This window comes from Limulus polyphemus, unplaced genomic scaffold (assembly GCF_000517525.1).
Source record: "Limulus polyphemus unplaced genomic scaffold, Limulus_polyphemus-2.1.2 Scaffold4672, whole genome shotgun sequence".
Taxonomy (NCBI): Eukaryota; Metazoa; Arthropoda; class Merostomata; order Xiphosura; family Limulidae; genus Limulus; species Limulus polyphemus.
The window spans coordinates 3,920-25,510 of record NW_013670282.1 but is presented as its reverse complement, the minus strand read 5'-3'; the positions used below and the strand labels follow the sequence as shown (position 1 = coordinate 25,510).

General features: G+C 34.4%; 1 protein-coding gene across 2 annotated transcripts in view; it reads left to right on the top strand.

Annotated features, from left to right (window-relative positions):
* LOC111088894 (zinc finger protein 227-like) overlaps positions 1 to 18,381 on the top strand; it is a 45,942-nt gene extending 27,561 nt beyond the window's left edge. Inside the window, exon 4 of one of the 2 annotated variants that reach the window (XM_022400126.1) lies at positions 14,820 to 18,381. In XM_022400126.1, coding sequence (XP_022255834.1) covers positions 14,820 to 14,836 — 17 coding nt within the window. In that variant the 3' untranslated portion in view covers positions 14,837 to 18,381. Of the gene's footprint in view, positions 1 to 2,300; positions 8,867 to 14,819 lie in introns of those variants that run through there. The other variant, XM_022400125.1, reaches the window with a different exon arrangement.
* The last annotated feature ends 3,210 nt before the right edge of the window (positions 18,382 to 21,591 follow it).

Here is a 21,591-nt window from a genome sequence, read left to right as displayed (position 1 = left end):
GGGGTGCTTAACTTTTTTCCAGGTGTATATATAGTAGGGTAAGGATGGGGGGGGATACTAAACCTTACCATAGATCCACATTTGCATTTACAAAACTAAAGAATACAGTTATGGAATTATAAATTAGATAACACAGTCTATTAAATCAGAAAATTTACAATCTGTTTCACACTTCATTATTCAAAGAGTTAGCAATGGGTGCTTCAAACCAGTTGCCTTTCATCTTGTTAGCTGTTCAAAATTAGTGACAGTGTAAGATAACCTTAGAGTTAGCAATGGGTGCTTCTAACCAATTGCCTTTCATCTTGTTAGCTGTTCAAAATTACTGACAGTGTAAGATAACTTTAGAATTAGCAATGGGTGCTTCTAACCAATTGCCTTTCATCTTGTTAGCTGTTCAAAATTAGTGACAGTGTAAGATAACCTTAGAGTTAGCAATGGGTGCTTCTAACCAATTGCCTGTCATCTTGTTAGCTGTTCAAAATTAGCGACAGTGTAAGATAACTTTAGAGATAGCAATGGGTGCTTCTAACCAATTGCCTTTCATCTTGTTAGCTGTTCAAAATTAGTGACAGTGTAAGATAACTTTAGTAATAATATCTTTGCCATAACAAAGACAAGACGAGCAAATATGATGGGAACAGGAATTAAACATGAGACTTGAATGACCAGGCCATGCTGCCCCAAAGCTGAACTACCTTGCCGTGAACAACAACTTATAGCATTAAAGTTACATTTTGATACCCTCAGTCAGTTTAACACAGATAGCTCATTTTGTAGCTTTGTACTTAACAATAAATAATCACGATGGAAATATTTTTAACACTTGGATACTGTAAATTACTTATTATTCTTGTGGAATTAACTTGTCCTGTTTTTGTGGTACATACATATGTTTCCACGAGCAATAATTCCAGCGAAATAAAGAACCTTTATGATTGGATAAATGAAGTTCTGTGTCACACTGTTGTGGGTTTGGAAGGCCACTGTTTTTGGGAGGATTGGTCGATTTTATCCATTTCCATAAAGACATTTTGAGAGGGGTATGTAATGAAGTTGTGACTGTTTGTTGTTTGATATTGCTAAGAAATTGAAAGTAATTTTATATCCACCAAGCCATTTGAGTAACTGTTCTCAATATGCTATATGTGCAGATAGTAACTTATAATCTGGAAACAGCAAACAATGAGGAGACTTAAATTGTAGTCACTTAAGTACCTACAACACCTGCCGTAACACAACCAGACAAGTTTATTGCTTCAAAAGGTGGATTATCAACATGTCAGTTCAGGTGCACGGCATGATTGCAAAGGCATAAGTATGAAAAATGTTGTTTAGAAAAACAGAATAGTGTCTTAAAAACGTTTTTTCTAAATTTATGTAATGGAAAATTGGTGCATTTTTAATGTAATTTTTCTATGAAATTTAAAACCCATGAAACAAGTTTCAAGGTAAAACTGTGAAAGACAGTTCCTGCAGATCTTAAGTAAACTAAAGTAATTGGAATAATAGAACATAGTAATAATCAGAAACAATAATTTTGATTATTTCATTTATATTCATAACAGTCAATTTAATTGTAATTTTGACTAATATATGGCAGAAATAATTTAAAATGGGTATAATAGGAAACACTAATTTTGAGTAGTTGATTATTTCTGTCACATTAATTGATCTAATCTTTGTTGTGCATAGATTATACTGCTACCACTAACTTCCATGGATGTGATTTTCCAAATACTTGTACCTCATACAGTTTGTAGTAAGAGGATTTTGTCGTGAACTTGATATAATAAATAACATTGATAAACAGTTTACTTTTGACAAAATATGGGTTTATATGAATATTCATTTACCATGCATTTAGTTAGTTTCAACAGAATCTTTAACATATTGATATTAACCACCATGTTAAGACAATAAAGCAGTAGGATGTTATTGTGATAATTAATCACTTGATGTAAGAAGTTAAGATATCTCTTAAAATTATTACAGTAAAATGCTGGCTTCAAATAATGTTAGTTGTTGTAATACTACTATTATATTTCCACAGTTGATTTTAAAGTTTGTCTACTACAAATCTTTTTTTTTGAGCATGTTCTGTTGCCTCCATTTTATGTTTTCAATGCTATTTCAATCTAAGGAGAAAAGTTTTATAAAGTATGAAATAATTATTCTTTACCTTTATATTTTGATGTTGATATTTATATTGATTGTATAAGACTGTTAAAATATATTTAGAAGTTCATCAAATATAGTAACTTATGATATATTTGTTGCATCATATATATTAATTTCAGATATAAAGACTAGTGTTAACAACTGTTGTGGAAGTCAATTTCCTGGTTATCAAGTTTTAAGGCAAGAAGATTCCTTTACAGAAGTTGTCAAATCTCCAAAACCAAACGATGTGTATGGAAAAATAAGTTTAAATACAAATAAGCTAAAACAAACTAATATACCTCAGAGTGATGACAAACCATATAGTTGTATAATTTGTGGACTAAATTTTGCAACTGTAGATAACCTGAAACAACATAAGAGGACCCACACCACAGAGAAATCATATAGTTGTGTAGTGTGTGGAAAAGAATTTGGATTAGTAGGTAACCTAAAACAACATGAGAGGATACATACTGGAGAGAAACCTTATAGTTGTGTAGTGTGTGGAAGAGAGTTTGGAACAGTGGATAATCTAAAACAACATAAGAGGATACACACAGGAGAGAAACCATTTATTTGTGTAGTATGTGGAAAGCAGTTTGGAACAAATAGTAACTTAAAAATACATCAAAGAATACACACTGGGGAAAAACCATACAGTTGTGCAGTTTGTGGAAAACAATTTCGAACGAGTAGTACATTGAAAATACATCAAAGAACACACACGGGGGATAAACCTTACAATTGTGTAGTTTGTGGGAAATGCTTTAGAACAAACAGTGAATTAAAAATGCATCAAAGAATACACACTGGAGAGAAACCATATAATTGTGAAGTGTGTGGAAAAGAATTTGGAATAGTGGGTAACCTAAAACAACATGAGAGGACACACACTGCAGATAAACCATATAGTTGTGTAGTGTGTGGAAAAGAAATTGGAACACTGGGTAACCTAAAACAACATGAGAGGACACACACTGCAGAGAAACCGTTTATTTGTGTAGTTTGTGGAAAAGGATTTGGAACAGTGGGTAACCTAAAACAACATGAGAGGATACACACTGGCGATAAACCTTACAGCTGTGCCATTTGTGGTAAACACTTTCGAACAAATAGTGAATTAAAAATCCATCAAAGAATACACACTGGGGAGAAACCATTCATTTGTGCAGTTTGTGGAAAACAATTTCAAACAAATAGCTCTTTAAAAAAGCATCAAACAACACACACTGGGGAGAAACCTTACAGTTGTATAGTGTGTGGAAAACACTTTGGAAGAAATAATGAATTAAAACTACACCAGAGAATACACACTGGGGAGAAACCTTACACTTGTGCAATTTGTGGAAAACAGTTTCTTAGAAATAGTAAATTAAAATTACATCAAAGAACACATACTGGGGAGAAACCTTACAGTTGTGCATTTTGTGGAAAACAATTTCAAACAAATGGCCAATTAAAAATACATCAAAGAACACACACTGGGGAGAAACCTTACAGTTGTATTGTGTGTGGAAAACAGTTTGTAACAAATGGTGATTTAAAAGTGCATCAGAGAATACACACTGGGGAAAAACCTTACAGTTGTGCAGTTTGTGGAGAACAATTTGCAACAAATAGTAAATTAAAAATACATCAAAGAATACACACTGGAGAGAAACCTTACTGTTGTTCAGTTTGTGGAAAAGACTTTGGAACAAATAGTAAATTAAAAGTACATCAAAGGATACATACTGGGGAGAAACCTTACAGTTGTGCATTTTGTGGAAAACAGTTTGGAAGTAACTCTTACTTAAAAATACATCAAAGAATACATACTAGGTAGAAACCATACTGTTGTGCAGTTTATGTAAAAACTTTTTGGAACAACTAGTTCCTTAAAACACATCAGAAAATACACTCCACGGAGAAGTCATATAGTTGTTCTGTGTGTGTGTGACAAACAATTTGTAACAAACTGCAAATTTAAAAGCCATTAGAAAATACATACTGTTGAGAAATTTTAAACATAAACTTCACACTATGTGGAAACTGTAATAAATTATAACTTAAAAATGCACAAAAAGAATAGGCTAGTCCTATATCTAGAAAAGAGTCATGGTAAATTGTTGTTAAGACACTTTGACGTAGAATATGTCATACAGTAGTTTATATAACGTAGACCAAATGAAACTGAACATTTTGTAAATGACTGGTACTTGAGTAAGGGAGCACTATTCACAACACCTCACAAGTGCATGATATAATTATGGAGTAATACTAAATTAATAGTTAGGGGTAATTAAATGAACATCATATTTCTCTTATTTTTTCAGATTTGGAAAAATACTCAGAATACAGTACTCTAAGATTTTCAACACAAATTCTGATTCTACAAGTTACACAACACAAAATGTTCTTAGAGGTCCAATCTCATGGGTGGTATAATAGAATGACCCAATCTCATTAATGGTGCTAATGGTTCTTGACTAATGTTCTCATCAAGAGGTTTGGGAGTAAAAGGTACAGTGGTCCAGATGTTGGCAGATGTTCAGGTACAACAATGTAATCCCACTTGGTGACCATTCCTTGATCAGTAGGTGTTTGAAGATTTAGTTGTGATTACATCATTGTAGGATTATCTTCAGACAAATCCTTTTCACTGAGATGAATATGAAGATGATCATTGTGATGTCTCACCATACAGTTATCATAAAATCTAACCTTGTACGATAAGGGTCCAGCATGAATAATCTCGTCAGACAACTAGACAGTTCCTTGTTCAAAGTTCTTCACGTGGACTGTGTCTCTGATGTATAACTATCTGGCTCTAGCATGAAGGCCATGTGACTGTTTCTATCTAGATTGTTCTCTGAGTATCTTGGACTCTACTTTGGGGTGCAATCAGTCCAAGTAAGACTGAATCTTCTGCTTCAGTAGAAGTTCCACAGGTGATACTCCTTTAGTGCTTTGAGGAGTTATCTGATATCTTGCTAGAAATCAGTAGAGTTTGGTTTCAAGAGTTTCACCTTCCATCTTCTTGATACTATTCATGGTTGTTTGAACAGCACATTCAGCGAGACCATTAGTTGCAGGGTGGTATTTACTAGCACAGATATGTTTAACTCCATTGTTCTTCATGATTGCTTTAAATTCTAAGCTGGTGAAACTACTGCCATTGTTTGATACAAGAGACATTGGAAGTCCATGTGTAGCAAATAGTTGCATACGTTTCTCAATAGTTACAGATGATGATGTGCTTGAAACAATAGAAGTGTCAATCCACTTTCAATGAGCATCAATCATGACCAGAATCATCTTGCCCATGAATGGTCCTAGATGATCGCATGGTGTGGAAGGCCATTCCCATGGATGCAGTGGACTTTCAGGTGATGGTTTCCTTACAGATTGACAGGTTGAATACTCATGCACTATTAACTTGATGTCTTCATTCGGATGTGGCCACCAGACAAATGATCTAATCAGTGCCTTCATCTGGACGATTCCAGAGTGAGTATCATGTAAGTCTTCCAACACATGTTGTTAACCTTGATTTGGTATAATCAGATGACTTCTGCAGAGTACACTTCCAGCCTCATCTTAGCTTATTTTTTTGACTAGCATAAGGTATCAAATCTTGATTCACTACACCTCCTTCACCATCCATCATGGGTGAACTCATACACTTCCAACAGAACTGGATTCCTTTGAGTCCAGATTTTTACCATATCCACAGTGACAGTAGGGTAGAATCCCAAGACTTCAAAAGTAATCTACTCATAGCACTCACATTTCCATGATCTTTACGAGCTTTGAAGACAATGTGATAACCATACACTGACAACATAAATGCCCATCTCTGAATATATGGTGAAGCCATCTAGTGTACAGCTTTCCCTTCATTGAACAAGGTGAGTAGAGGTTTATGACCAGTCATTATGCTTAATCTTCTCCTTTAGAGATATTGCTGAAATTGTTTTATGCCATGCACTATAGCAAGTGCTTCTTTATCCAGTTGTAAATACTACACTTCAGTGGATGACAGTGTTCTGGATGTGAATCCGATTGGATGTTCTTTATCATCATTCATGATCTGGGATAGAACTAATCCAACACCATAAGGTGAGGCATCACAAACCAATATTAATTCCTTGGATGTGTGAAAGTGAACAAGAACAGGTGATGAACTCAACATTTCCTTGGATTTTGGGAATGCCTGATCTTGAGCCTTTCCCTACTGTTAAACGATACCATTCTTGGTAAGATGATTTAAAGGAACCATTAGAGGTGAGAGGTTTGATAGAAACTACCCATAATAGTTCAACAAACCAAAGTATGAATGTAACTCATGAACGGATATAGAAACAGGAGCCTCCCTTACAGCTCTCACTTTATCTTCCAGTTGATGAAGTCCAGCAGCATCAGTCTTGTGTTCTAGGTAAGATATAGATGCAGCATTAAATGTGCATTTCTCCTTGAGTTTGATGCCAGTATTACACAAAAGCTGAAGAACCAATTTTAGAGTACTCAGTTGTTCATCATCAGAAGGTTCTATTACCAAAATATCATCCAAGTAACAGCAGACACCAGAAATATCACTTGTTAGATTATCCATTAATCTCTGGAAAATGCCAGGTGATGAAGAGACCCCAAATGAAAGCCTGCTATACAGGTACAGATCTTGGTGGATATTTATTGTTGTATACTTTTTTGATGATTCATCCAGAACTAACTGTAGGTAAGCATTACTCAGATCTATCTTTGTGAAGGTTTCACCTTCAGCAAGTCAGAATTATAGGTCTTCAACATTCAGTATGTAGAATGTATTAGTCTTAAATATAGCATTGATGATTGTATGAAAATCACCACATATCTATACTTGATTCCATCATGTTTAAGGACTGGTACTATAGGTGCTGCCCACTCAGAGTGATATACTTTCTCAATTATGCCCTAACGTTCCAGTCTCAAGTTCCGATGCAACTTTACTCTGTCACATAAGGCATAATGCACAGGCCTCAGCTTCAGAAAACATGGAGTGGTATCAGGATCTACCTGTAGCTGAGCCTGAGTACCTTAAATGCATCCTAATTCATCCTTGAAGACATCTGAGAACTGCTGTAACAGCTTCACTAAATTTTGAGATTTGATACTCTCAGAAGATTCACCTCCTTTAGACTTGACAACATGAACTTGATGAATCTTAGGCCAGCCTAGCTGGATTTGTGACATCCAGTTTCTTCTGAACAGACTCGGTCTACTATCAGACATGACTCACAGATTTTACTATTTTCACGTAATGGAATGAGAGTCAGTGTAAGCTGGTCATTTTTCCACAAACAGTCGAAAGAGATCTCACTTATGAATGAAGAATATGCTCAATTGTTGATCTCCATAACTATTGAGGATCCATTCAGCTGAAGTTCCATTGTATAAGGAAGAGTAGATGTACAACCTCCCGGGACTTGATACAGAGCATAGGCTGATTCAGAATGACTATCAGGACCATCTGATGAAGATATGGTGGTGTTCATCCATGCAATAAGCTTTGTGACCAAATTTCTTCACAGGTTGAGATGGTGTCTGATATTCTTTGTTCTCACGAGCAAGACAAGCACATGGCATTCTTGTGTAGACATGCAGATGGGTTTCTCTTGCTTCACCTTGATAAATTTCTTTGTCTTATGTTGCATATGATGTACAACAGATGTAGTTGAATTTGTGTCACTACTAATACTGCAAGCTTGGACATACTGAGTTGTAGCCTCAAGAGTCTGAGCTGTACTAACTGCTTTAGCATATGTATAGTTAGCTTCCTGAATAAGTTCCACAAGTCTGTTCATCATGTGTGGGATCCCTTGCATCCACTGACAAATTATCTCAAAGCATATTTTCCAACTGATCCCCAAATTCACAATCCTTTGTAATATATTTCAACTAAGCAACATAGTTTTTGAACACAAGAGTTGAATGCAAATCTTCTTGAACAGGATGATGGTTTAGGATTATAATGTCCTTAAAAGTTTTTACATTGTCAGCAAATGAAGTTTCTCCTGGTTTATCAGGACTGATCAAATTTCTCAACAATTTATAAGTATCACTTTCACACAAACTCAAGAATATTGCTTTCTTCTTGGCTTCATCTGTAATGTCATTGGCTATGAAATAAAATTCCATTTGTTCCACATAACTTGAGAAATCTCCAGAGTCCTTCTGGTATTAACCAGTGTGTCTATAAAGTGCCATGATAATTTATGATAGTTCCTCTCCAATGTACAAAAAGAATGCTCCCTAAGAAATTGAACAGTTCAGCTGCGACATCACTTTTCCAGGAATTCACTCTGTGTGCGAGGTTCATACAGTCAGTGAGTGGCAATCCAGCAAAAGTTTCTAACACAACAAAGAGTAGAAACATGCAACAAAACCATCCACAAATAGTTTGTGCTTCGATAGTTAAGCCTTATCTCTAATTAGATGATGTTTGTGTATGATCCAAATAAATGTCACAATCACACAATAAAATATTCGGGTTGAAAAACGTGTGTATTCTGCCATAAGGAGAAACTCAAAACCTCCTACTCACAACACCTTGTGAGTACATGAACTAATTAGGGAGTAATACTAAATTAATAGTTAGGGGGTTAATTATATGAACATCATAATATTATGCTAATATAATAATAAATTAGCAAACAAAGATTTATAAGCATATAAAATTATTTATTTTTTGGAGGAACATATACATGCTTCCATACCTGAAGAAGACAGACCAGTTTTCTGTCAAAACATGTAGTATGTTCCCCCCAAAATAAATCATTATGCTTATAAATTGTTCTTTGCCAACGTATTATTATTTTGTATACCAAATTAACGTTTTAAATTTTAGCCCAAAAATGGAGAAAAAAGCCACCAAATAGAACATGTTATTATAGTTCAGATCAACTCAATATGGAAAGATGATCTAAGATTTTTTTGTCATTTTAGGCACCCAGAAATTTAATGGAAGCAAAGTGAAAAATGTTGGACTATGCATTCAGGTTACAAGTGTAATCTTAGGTCATATGTATAATTCCATTAAAAGGTAAAATTACATACTTATGAAATGTGTCCTTTTTTCTCACCGGTATTATGCATGCTGAATATATAAGAGAGGATGATCTCTGAAGACTGGTTTTCTGTGAGGAACTTATAATTTTTTTTGTTTTTTATAGATCAGAAATCTTGTTATTAGTTCTCGACTTTATCTTAGACTTAAGGTTGATTACTTTGGGTCATCATCTATCATATACTTATATTTGAATACTTATAGGGCTAGTTACTCTAATAGGGTCTTGATTCAGCTACTTCTGAATGTGGTTACTACTTTACTTGAGGTTTGATAGAACCACTTCTGAAAGTGATACACTGGGATGACCACTTGGGTCTTGATTCAGCTACTTCTGAAAGTGATACACTGGGATGACCACTTGGGTCTTGATTCAGCTACTTCTGAATGTGGATATACTGGAGTTTATAAAGCTGAGGAAGCAGATCTTGTATTGCACAATATGTGCATCCACTTCTGTATTTTGTGTTGGATTGTGGATAAGAGTATAGGTTTTAGTTCTTCATAAGCTGGAAATTAGCACAAATTCAGCCATGCAGGTAAGCAGTTCAGGTTACAGATATATCAAGGAACCTAACTCTCTATTCATAGTTTCAAAAAGTGAGTACCAGAAAGTTTTATTTAGAAATTGATCCCCCAAAAGTGTCTATTTGACTCGCAGATTTGTTATTAAGCCTTTGATACTGGCCCATCAAAAATAGGTCAATTTACAGATCTTTTAAACATCATGTAACTGTGAAACTATACACACTATAAATATGAATGTACTAGGTTATCTTCACAAAACTTGGCAAGCTTTTAGTAAACAATATAAATTTGTTGCATACAAAAAATCAGATATTCTAATTAAGTGTTTTTACTGAAGATTTTTCTGTGAATTTCTGAATTGAAAAGTAATTTTCAAATTAAGAATAAAAATACCTCTATTGACCTCAGTTAACATACTGAATGATTAAAAAACTTTTTTCATTAAAAACATATCTTATCTCTTATTTCCTCTAGTCTAACATTAACCATAGCTAAATCATCAATGTATTATAAAATTTGGAATTTTTTCTTTTAATGCATCATCTCTTGCCACATATTCAAATAATGTTATTCATAATTTCAACTGTCATCCTTTTCACATGAATATATATTTAAAGTTTTTGGTTTTGTTTCTTAGCTAGTACTGTGGAAGCAGTTATTCATGTAGCAAAAACAATACATCATAGCTAGAACACATTAGCAGATTCTCATTTACTGACGTACTGCACAGCAAGAACAGTATGAACATTTTGCACATGAAATTATTGCTCACCAGGCTTTGATTTTTTTTATCAAAGTACATTTTCCAAACAAAAGTTCATAGACCTTTCAAATATGCATTTTACAACAACAAAAAATGTCAGTTACCAGAAGATAATGTCCCAAAAATATTATTACGTACCTTGCTTTTTAACTAAACTATTAATAGGTTTTTAAAAAAAATCCATTACTGCTGTGAGCAATGACTTTGCTTAACACATATCAGTCATATCATCTCAACTAACATCTATTGCTGTGAAAATGAAAGTTATATATCAGTCATATCATCTCAACTAGCATCTATTGCTGTGAAAATGAAAATGAATGTTATATATCAGTCATATCATCTCACCTAGCATCTATTGCTGTGAAAATGAAAATGAATGTTATATATCAGTCATATCATCTCAACTAGCATCTATTGCTGTGAAAATGAAAATGAATGTTATATATCAGTCATATCATCTCAACTAGCATCTATTGCTGTGAAAATGAAAATGAATGTTATTTCTATTGGATATAAATATATATGTCAAATAAGAACAAGTTGAAACTAACTTTCAAGTTAAGAAAAGATGGAGAAATCAGGATGTTAAATTTGTACATTTTATCTTGGTATTAGTTTATGTCAGTGTTTAGTAAGACACTGTAAAAGCTATACAAACTGAAAGGAAGAATTGAGAGTGCATGCATGTCAGGTAAAAGCAAGAGTGAAGACTGAGAATTTTTAAATATTTCCATTTGAAATTAAGAAATTGAAACTTGGACAGTATAAAGTTTTAACCATAAGATATCTTTTAATGTCAAGTTTATTGATATACACTGATATTAAAGGCAGTTGCAACTCATTAAGTTCCCACACCAACTCTGTAAAATGTCGTGACTTGCAATTGTCAAATTGACTGAGGTCACTTGCAACCTATATATAAAGGGTTAATATGAGTATAACTTTTTTAAGCCATTTTATATTCATTTATGTATATTATTATTTTTTACATATTTTTCCATTCATGTGACTGAATGAGTAATGTTTTAAGTAAGCCTACATCATGTTCTGTGAAAAACATTTCTTATCACACTGTAATTAAAATGAATTCAGGTTTGAAATTGTTATGGAAGTGTATAGGAACAGTTTTTTTGTCAACATTTTATTAAGTTATGCTTAATCACTTTGTTTTGATTTTAATGCAAATCTCTGCTGAAGTGAAAATTATACACTTGAAAAGAATGAAAGAAGGCTTTCATTATATCTTTAATCATTAGCCTATGACTTCTCAAAGCTGGGGTATGAGCATTTATGTCTCACCATGATAATCAAGGTGGGGAAGCACTGGTATAGATTTAACATCAGTGGGTATAGAGTGTGGAGCCCTTATACTTGTGTGTAACAAAGAAATAGGGAGTAGTGATCACCTTAAAAACCAAACCATTAAAACTAAGGATAAAACATTGAAATGTGTGATATGGATAAACAAAAATCTTGGTTAAAAAACTATATATAGTATAAATACAATCCTTTGAAACTATTATTAGGTATTGAGTGTCATTACCAGAATATAACTCAGATTTCTCTATAAACTGAGGAGTAGTATGCTGTGAAAGATTAGATTTTTTCTATGTTAACAGTTTTTATCTTTTATAGAGGAGGTTTAAATGATGTACCATTTTTATGGTTAGGGTTTGTTATTTGCTAATAAGTGCGTATAGATATCAACTAAACCTATGACAAGTATTTATGATAAGGGTTTGGTGATTAGATACCTAACAGTTTAGTGATTAGTAGTCTATATAGTCATCTAATTTTGATTTGTTAATTTATCATCATAGTTGCCAATTATAAGTCAGGTTTTACCCTAAATCTGGACTTTTTATCTACTGCCCTCTTCAGGGAAGTCCTCAGAATGAATAAATGTGCTTGCAAAAGTGGATTCAATTCTGGGCCTATTGTTAAAATAGTAGGTGAATTATCCACATTGATACTTGATTATATTAACTGTTTGGATCTGTATTTTGCATATAAGATGTGTAGTTTCAACTGTTTTCTGGGCTTATTTGTGTTATCAGTTAGACGTTGAAGGCTTTTTATATATTTTTTGTTTTATTATTATTCTACACAATTATATGATCTTTTTCTCTGGTATACGGACTGTTGTCAACAGATCAATATTACAAAGTCCTGTATGTTTATCACATATATTAAATTGAGTTATATTTTTTTTTCTCTCATGTACTGCAATTACTGTGAGTAATAATGCTTGGAGACGGCTTGAATGGGTAATGAAGAAAAACTTTAATATCAGTTTAACATAATATAACTTATGTTAAACTTATATTAAAATAATGCTTGGAGACAGCTTGAATAGGTAATGAAGAAATACTTTAATATAAGTTTAACATAACTTATTTTAAACTTATATTAAAGTTTATCTTCATTGCCCATTCAAGCTGTCTCCAAGCATTATTAGTCTCAAAGTGGGTTCCTCATCATTGAATTTGAATTACTGTGAATATTACTGGATGTTTTGTTCAGGTGGTTCACAAATTCTGAAACAGGGTCTCCCAGTGAAGACTACACATTCTGTCAAATGGTGACATCTAAATTGACATATTAAAATAACGATTTTGAAGATTTTTATGTTTGTAAGTATTGATAAGTTTTTGTTGTGTTATATGACTTTGTTTTGAATGAATTATAAACACACCTGAACCAGATCCTGGTTCTCTGAACAGCTGTTTTAAGGGTATTATGTTCTTATAGAGGTTACTGAATATTGATAATAGGGATGATCTTCCAGCTAGGCTTTCTCTCTCCAATTTGAGGATAGATATTCACTAACAAGAAAGTGTCAGGTCACTGACAGAATCGATAATTCTAACTTTATGTAGTGTATGGTGTAAAAATTGGAAGTAGTAGTAGAGGCTTAAAACATTGGAAGGTATAATCTGTGGAGAAGCTGTTTTGGTAGAAAGTTTGTGGCATCGTCTTTTTAGAACTTACTTATTTAGGAAATGGTCATGAATAAATGTAAGATACATTTTTGTGATGCACTTTTCTTAGAAATTGAGAGACAAATTCTAAAACAAAACTGCTACTATGTAGGCTAAAACCTTTTAAATAACTGTTGCATACTTAGTGAGAAAATATCTCCATTTGATAACCAGTGTTTTTTTTACAGTTTTGATATGTATATATTATTGCAAATTTTGTATGAGTATAATGATATTAAACAAAGATCAAAACAATGGCAAGCCTAGAAAATTTTTGGATTTTTACGTACTTTTGATTTGTTTTTCATCCTTAATCTTGAGTTATTGAGGAATCTTAGGGATAGAGAACATGTTTTTTTACCATTTAAATTCATTTTACATTCTTTGTTCATTCATAATTTATTATTAAAAGATTTTGTTGTTTAATTTCACAGTGTTTGTATGTTTAAGAGTTAATTATATGTATTATTTCCATGGTCTTAGAACAGAATATGTATATATGTCTGTGTACATTTGTTATATCTTGCATAATTTGGTAATCACCTGTAATTCATTGGACTTCCACTGCTTGTTCAAGAATTACAATATTGTATAATAAACCTCAATATCGTAGTTTTCTGATGTGCATTGGTGAAGAAATAAACTCATTGATCTAATGAACTTATTTATTGTGGTGGTTTGAGTTAAATTCAATATTATGTCTGTATCATATTTAACCACAGAGAACTAAATAAATAGAAATATAATTTCATAAATTCCTGTATGATGTACATACATGTAACACAAAGAAAAGATGAGCACACCTTATGAATGCATGACCAAGAAAGGAAATGTATATGTCAAGTTTAAACTAAGGTGCATTCCAGGTACTGAGAACCGAATGATTACATAAGCTATAAACTGATGCCACAGCAGCAGATAGAGAGCTATGAGAATGTTTATATTAACTCCTTTAAAAACTGGACACATAAAAAGAATCAGCAAGGAAATCAGAGATCCTGGGTGGAACTTTCATATGAAGAAATACATGCAAGTAGACTGCCAATTTACCGTCTTCGATCATAACCAATTATTGAATTAGTTTAGGTTTTTGTTCCGAGAATTAGGATGAGTCAACAAAATGCATCCAGGTAAGTGACAGATCTGCATGTTGGATGTTTACACTATTTGCAGAATCATAAGAATAGCAAAGAAATCTGTATAAAAACCCATGTTTTGGGACTAAATGTCACTCTACTGATTCGTAATAAGAAGCCATTGGTCATGCTGTCAGTTTGTCAACTGATCTTTTTTACAGTCTCCTGGCTTGTATGAAGTTAAACAATCCGCTGATGGTTAAAGAAAACTGATGCTTCCTGATCCAACTATGCCCAAGTCCATAACAATGTTGAAGATGTTTAACATTTTCCACTCAAGCTCAGTGTAAGTAACTATTGTTATCTCTATCAGAGTCGAATAATATATTTAGAAATTGAATGTATAGTGTTTAATATTAAAGAATTAATGAAAGTTATGTCTGGGCAGTTTTCATTCAATGTGATAACTTACTGATAGTATTAAGTTATTTAATGAATATTATGGAAAATTTAATTGAAGTACAGTTACATGCTCAAACTGAAGAACTTATATTTTTTAACAATAACACTGAAACATTTCAAGATACCTTTGGTAATCTTAATGTTAGCTGAGTATCTTAATATATTGCATTAAAGTGTTTTTTATGTTTTGAATATCAGTCTCCATGTCAATTCCTTATTTTAACTGTAAATTTCCTCGAGTTAGTGCTTTGTGTACTCTACTCATGACTGTAAACCTGGATTTTAAATAAATATTGTTAACTGGATCAAGTCGAACTCCAAACGACTAGCCTAGATGGTGGTCCACGTTTTTACATCTGTTATGGCATCTATAAATTGGTCATGCTTCAATGATTCTAAGTTTGTTTAAAGTCTCTTCTTTCCTTACAATTCTCAGGAATTTTGCCTTGGATACTTCCTTTTTGTTTGTCTTTCTGAATCAGTTGGATAAAGCAGCTACCAATGCTTGTTTGTTGTGGCTCTTAGATGGAAAGTTGCATAATGTCAATAAAGCTAGTCCTTTTAAATGAGCAAAGAAATTAATTACATGTTCTTCTCTATTCCACCTGTTCACTCTGGAAAGTTCACATTTTCCTTATCTGAAAATGTATTTCTGATAGCTAATTCCACACACAGAATAGCTTATTTTCCTATTTAGTTCATGTGATCTGCCAAAGGGACTTGTAAGCTACCAGCTTTGTGAAAATTCCCACCTGATCTCATCTGAATTTGCTCATGGCATGATGATATAATCATAATATATATAATGTTAGGAGATAGAAGACCTATTGGTCCATCTCTGTGGCAGAACCCTCCACTAATAGGAGTGCAACACACACATTCATGTGCAATGCACTTTCCACATTCGTGCTTGTGAATCCTCATTCTTTGATGAGCCAGTAAAGTAATGTGCACTGGGAAGTGTGGAATGTGGGTGAGAATGTGTATGGAGGTAAGTATCTATCGAAAATATATTGTCAGGTAAGGAAAATGTGAACTTTCAAAACGAGTACTCACCATGCACACAGAATAGCTAGATTTCCACATTGAGATGGTGGAGAGGCTGTTGTATAGATTACCTAGATGAGCTACATTCAAAAAGCATCCAAAGGAATCCCAAGGAGTATGACACCTGATGGGAGGGGGTTCCATAGGAGCACACCCTTGAGAGACTTCATCTCTTTCATGGTATACTCTTGACATGTGTATAAGAAGAGAAGAAGCAGAAAAGCAAGAAATATGTCACAAGGACAAGCAGAATAAGTATGTGACTATTTGAGTACTTGTTCACACAAGCTGTTGGATAACCAATATGTATAGTTAGGTTAGGACTCATTGAGATTGCACATTGTGTGCTCATCTCCTCTTCCATCAGACTCAATTGGTCAAAACTAGTTGTGGAAGAAGGGCACTTATGATAAGTATCCATGCCCACCTCCTTTACTGTCAGTCACTATGGGCCCCTATGCCAGCTGAGGGAGTATGGCGCTGTATGAATTCATGTCAGTATGGATTCTAATATAATCTCCATTTGACCATTCACTATGGGCTCTTTACCTCCTGTGGGAGTAGGGTTTGTCAGTGATATATCACTGGTGTATACAGTGTGGTCACCTAGACTGTACCTTCAGTCCCTAGGGACTCCATGTCTGTCAGTCTATATAGGCCACAGGCCAGTTGCAGGATTTTTTGTATATTTTTTTGCTGATAAATGTAGAATGGACTGGAAATAGTGTGTACCCTGATTATGCTGAACATATTTTAGCTGGAGGTGGAGGATTTGGAAGATATATAATATATATATATATATATAAAAGATTGATATAGTGATATGTAACATTGGTCCTCTTGAAGATTGTGATGTATCATAATTATATCTGTGGAGTGATCTGCACAACCACACTTTGGTGTTGCTCCTGTTCCACTTCTCACTATAAAGACACCCAGTGTTCTAGCTCCAGATTGGTAAGGATTCTCCATGGTCCACCACCCAGTGGCTGGGAGCTGGTAATTGGCAGAGGTCTCTTATGCGGGAAGAATTCACAGACTAAAAAAAAGTGGAGAATGTGCCCAGAACTCCATTGATCCTTCAATCCAGAAAGGTCTTTTACTGGAGACAGTGCAAGGGGTGACTGCAAAACCCTGTTTTTAAAAGCTGGCAAGTGCTAACTGGAAAAGTGGGCAGATACACGACTCTGATGCTGGCTTTTTCCATGATAGTCCACAGAATAGGTACAGTCTGGATTGGATATGAAATGTAATAGAGATATATATTGAAATACCTTAAGGAAACTTCAAGTGGTCTTATGGAACACCCCTTTTCACAGTGGGTAGGTGTAGAGCCAGGGCAGATGGTATGAGTGTTTTCATTGTCCTGGTCCAATGCATATTTTGGGTAAGTACAACATTAGCCACCTTGTGGGATCCTGTAGTAATTAGTGTGAGTAAGAAAAATACACTTACATGTTTAATGTCAAAAAATGGATTGAAGGATGACTGTGGTCAGAAGTTTAAATCCCTCTAGAGAGAAGACAGCCAGGTGTTGGAGAAAATGGTCAACAAAGGTGTGGGGGTAATAGGAGTCTGTCTAGATCAGAAGAATCATAGGTATGGGATATATAAAGAAGGTATATGAGAGAGAGGTGTGCCCACCCTCCCTAACTTCAAAAGTCTTTGGAAGGAAGGACTGGTTGGGGTAAAAAAGAAGGTAGGTAACAATGGTAGAGTTTGAGAGAAATCTATGGTATAGATGTCAGAATAACAGTAACCACAGGTAAGAAGAAAAAGGTAATAGGTTTGAGAGAAAGAGATGATACATGGAGCTGGTGGTAAGAAGTTTGAAAGGGTCCCAGGTTGAGTGCATGAAGAACCACTTTCAGGTTCCAGGGGGTCTGTGGATTAGGAAGGAACAGAAGAGGGTGATAAGGACAAGTGAAGAAAAATATTTCAGCATCAGGAAATGTGGAATATGTCACTGATAGATAATCAACAATCATAAAAATAGACAAGCCACAGTCGAAGAGCCATGTGAAAGAGGTAAGGTGTTGTAAGGTAGGTAGGTCATGGATAGACAAACAGTGATAAGCCCACCATTTACATTGGTATACAGAAGAGGTGGAAGGGCAACAAGAGCATTGGACTGACACATTCCATATATGAAGATAAAGGGATGTCATTCATTGATGAAAGAGTGATGTGTAGTTGTACAAGAAGGAGCAGAATGTTAGGAAGAGGTAAGGGGAGAGGAGAAGCAAAGAAATCTCGATGTGGAAGATTGTATAATAATGTATGGGAAGAATTTAAGTATGGGAGGTATTTAAATAAAGTATTGACAATTCATTCAACTATATCATTAATGTACCTTAAAAAGCACAAAAGTACTAATAATGAGCTATGAGATACTACATTTGTTACATTAATCCAGTTCCTGAATTTATGCTGATCACAATACTGCACTTGTAGCCTCCCAGTCCCCATTTCAGCAGTTTTGCACAGAGATAAGAAAAAACTGCCAAATCTTGGCAATATGCTGATAAAGAAAAGACACTTATGAACACCTTCCACCACTAATTCCTTACTTTTCTTTAAATTTTTCAAAAAGATCACTTCACAATTTCACACAATTTATTTGAATTATTATGTTGCCACATGATGTGAGAAGGAAATATCATGGAACAAGATGAGGTAAGCTTAGTTAAAGCATATTGACCATATCAAGTTTTGTTTCACTGTTTAGCCTTTCTTGTGAAAATTCCAAGAATAGCATGCTAGCTATATTATGCATTTTTCCAAGCCCCATATGGAAACTCATAATGCCTGCATTAGACAAATATAGTGTAAAAGCCCTAACTAAACGAAGCTAAGCTAGGTAGTTAATTCAAGAGGAGCCACTAGGTTAGCCCATCCATCCAGAGCATTGTGTCTGAATCACTGTTCAGTTAAACTGAAAATTTCCCTTGTATTCTTATAAGATATTTGTTGAAGACAGGAGCTAAGTTGTGGTGGAAAAGTTTTGTAATGTTAAATAATAATTTATAATACACTAACAATTCAAAGCCAAGTAATAAATCAATATACGTTTGTTTTTATGTAAAAAGATTGGTCGTTTTCTATATTCATGTTATAGTTTTTCCATTTACCAGTAAACACCAGTCAGAAACAGTTACAACAGCTAGCAGACCAACAGATATGAAACTGTTGGTTGGTCTGACTGGCCAAAAAACTCTTATAAGGGTAAGCTATCTTATTGTAAGCATATTAAGCCAATAGTATTTTCAAAAAGAAATTTCAAAAAATGTCAATCTTCATTTTTCTGTGTCACAGCTTCAATTTCTCCACCTCAGAATTTTCTAACATTAAAAATAGGCTGATGCAGTTTCCAACCAATTAGAAACACAAACTATACATAATTACAAGCAAGAATATAAAATTTGAACCTCCTACCTTCTTAATTTCCTGAGATATTACTAACTTTACAAACTCACTAGTTTAGCCCCTCCACTCTTTCTATGACTTTTGTCTAAAATTTTTACACAGTGCAAAGAGAATTCAAATTCACAGTAAGTACAACAAATCTTTCTTTTTATGTATATATATAGTGTTACACTTTTTAACAAACAGTAACCTACATGTGAAAATTAAAAACCGTTCAGTTTAGTCTAGAATAGCTTCAGTAAAACAAAACTTAACATTTAGCTTTCCTGAAAATGTATTTTCAATATATACTTATCTCTCTGCACCTAAAGCTATTGCTCACACATCTGCTTTTGAAATATTTTGCATGCCACTAGCTTTGAACTATCTCTCGTTTATGATATGTATTTCAATATGAACTGTGCAAGAGCACAGTGTAGCCATCATGTAAATATAGCCCTCCCCCAATAGGAGGGTAACACACCATTTAGGCACAGTAGATCCCAATAAGTATTTACACTCAGATTTAGTTTCAGGCTTAGACAGAACAAGAATAATGTGCACTGGTAGGACAAAAAAGGGTGGGAAAGTGTGCAGAAAGGTAAATATCTATCAAAGTCTCATTTTCAGGTAAGGAAAATGTTAAATTCCAAAATGGTATCCTTACCTCTGAACAATAGCTGGAACCCCACATTGATGTGGTGGAGGGGGCAGTATGATTGAGAAAACCTAGATCAGCTCCCTTCCAAGTGGGGGTTTACTAAAAAGGCAACTCTCATGGGAGAAAACATCCATTTCATGCAGGTTTTGTTCTTCACCCAGATGGAAGTATGAAAGGAGGAAGACAAAGCCAATGTGTCACAGTTATAGGTGAGAAAGTGCATGACACACTGAACATTTGCACACAACCAGTCAATTGGACATGAGGTGCAGTATGGTTAGGGCAGTGATCATATCATACAGTTTGGTATGTGACTTTGGATTGACGTTCCATGGTTATTTGGATGACTGTTCTTTTAGCTCTATTTCAGCAGGGCACAGCCTTCTCTGCAGCATTTGTGGGCCATGGAGGGTTTGGTTTCCACAGCTCTGTCCTCTCTTCCTGTGTGAGAGGTTCTCTATCTATTGGGGACTTGGTCTTCCTTGGATTGTCCTCAGGAGCATCTTTTAGTGTGGACTGTACATGATTAATGGAACCTCTCTTGGGATTCTTTTTCTGGAGCAGTTCCTCAATCCTCATATTTTTTTCTTGCTCTCCACACATTGATGCCTATGCCACTTAAGACAAAGCCAAGCTTCCTCAATTCAGAACCCCCATTCTGCATGCATTGGCACTGGCTATGGATGCTTTCAGTCAGCAATGGTCAAATCTCTTCCTTTGTGCTTACCTCCCGATTAATCTCCACCTTTCAGTTATTTTCCACATTTGGGAAGCTCTTTGTTGGGTCTTTCTGGTGGTGCACTATTTGCTGGCCCAAATGCGTATTTTTTTTATTTTTTTGCTGAGCCTTATGATACTTCTCCTCCTCCTCCACTCTCCCACAACATTCATCTTTAGCCTTGTATATATTTGTGGCACATATGGTGATATTGTATTCACCCTTATAACTCCCTTCCATTCTCAATTTTATTCCAGTTTGTATCCCGTTTATCTCATCAGTCTGTTCATGCAGTTTGTTGTTATCTGGCCTGCACTTCTTCCTTTCATGGTTCCCAATCCCATCTCTTCTTTCTGTGGGTTCCTTCATCCACTCAAGATCTTTCTCCTGTTACTCTTATTGGATGGGTCCAACAGCTTATCCATTTAATGTATTTTTCGTTGGATAAAGAAGTATGTCAACATTTTCAGGTATCCTCCTATCAAATCTTTCACCAACTCCTTCATTGTCGGATTACTTGTGTTGGATATACAAGACTATTTAGTGTAAGTGTTATTATTTAGTTTATATTTTGACTTAATATTTATTGATTGTTTAGTTAGACAGAAATGTTGAAGATGGATTGTTTTAAAAGTGATAGTTGTGACAAATTTCGTTATGTAACTTTGTATGAATCGTACGCTGTGTTTGCAATTACATT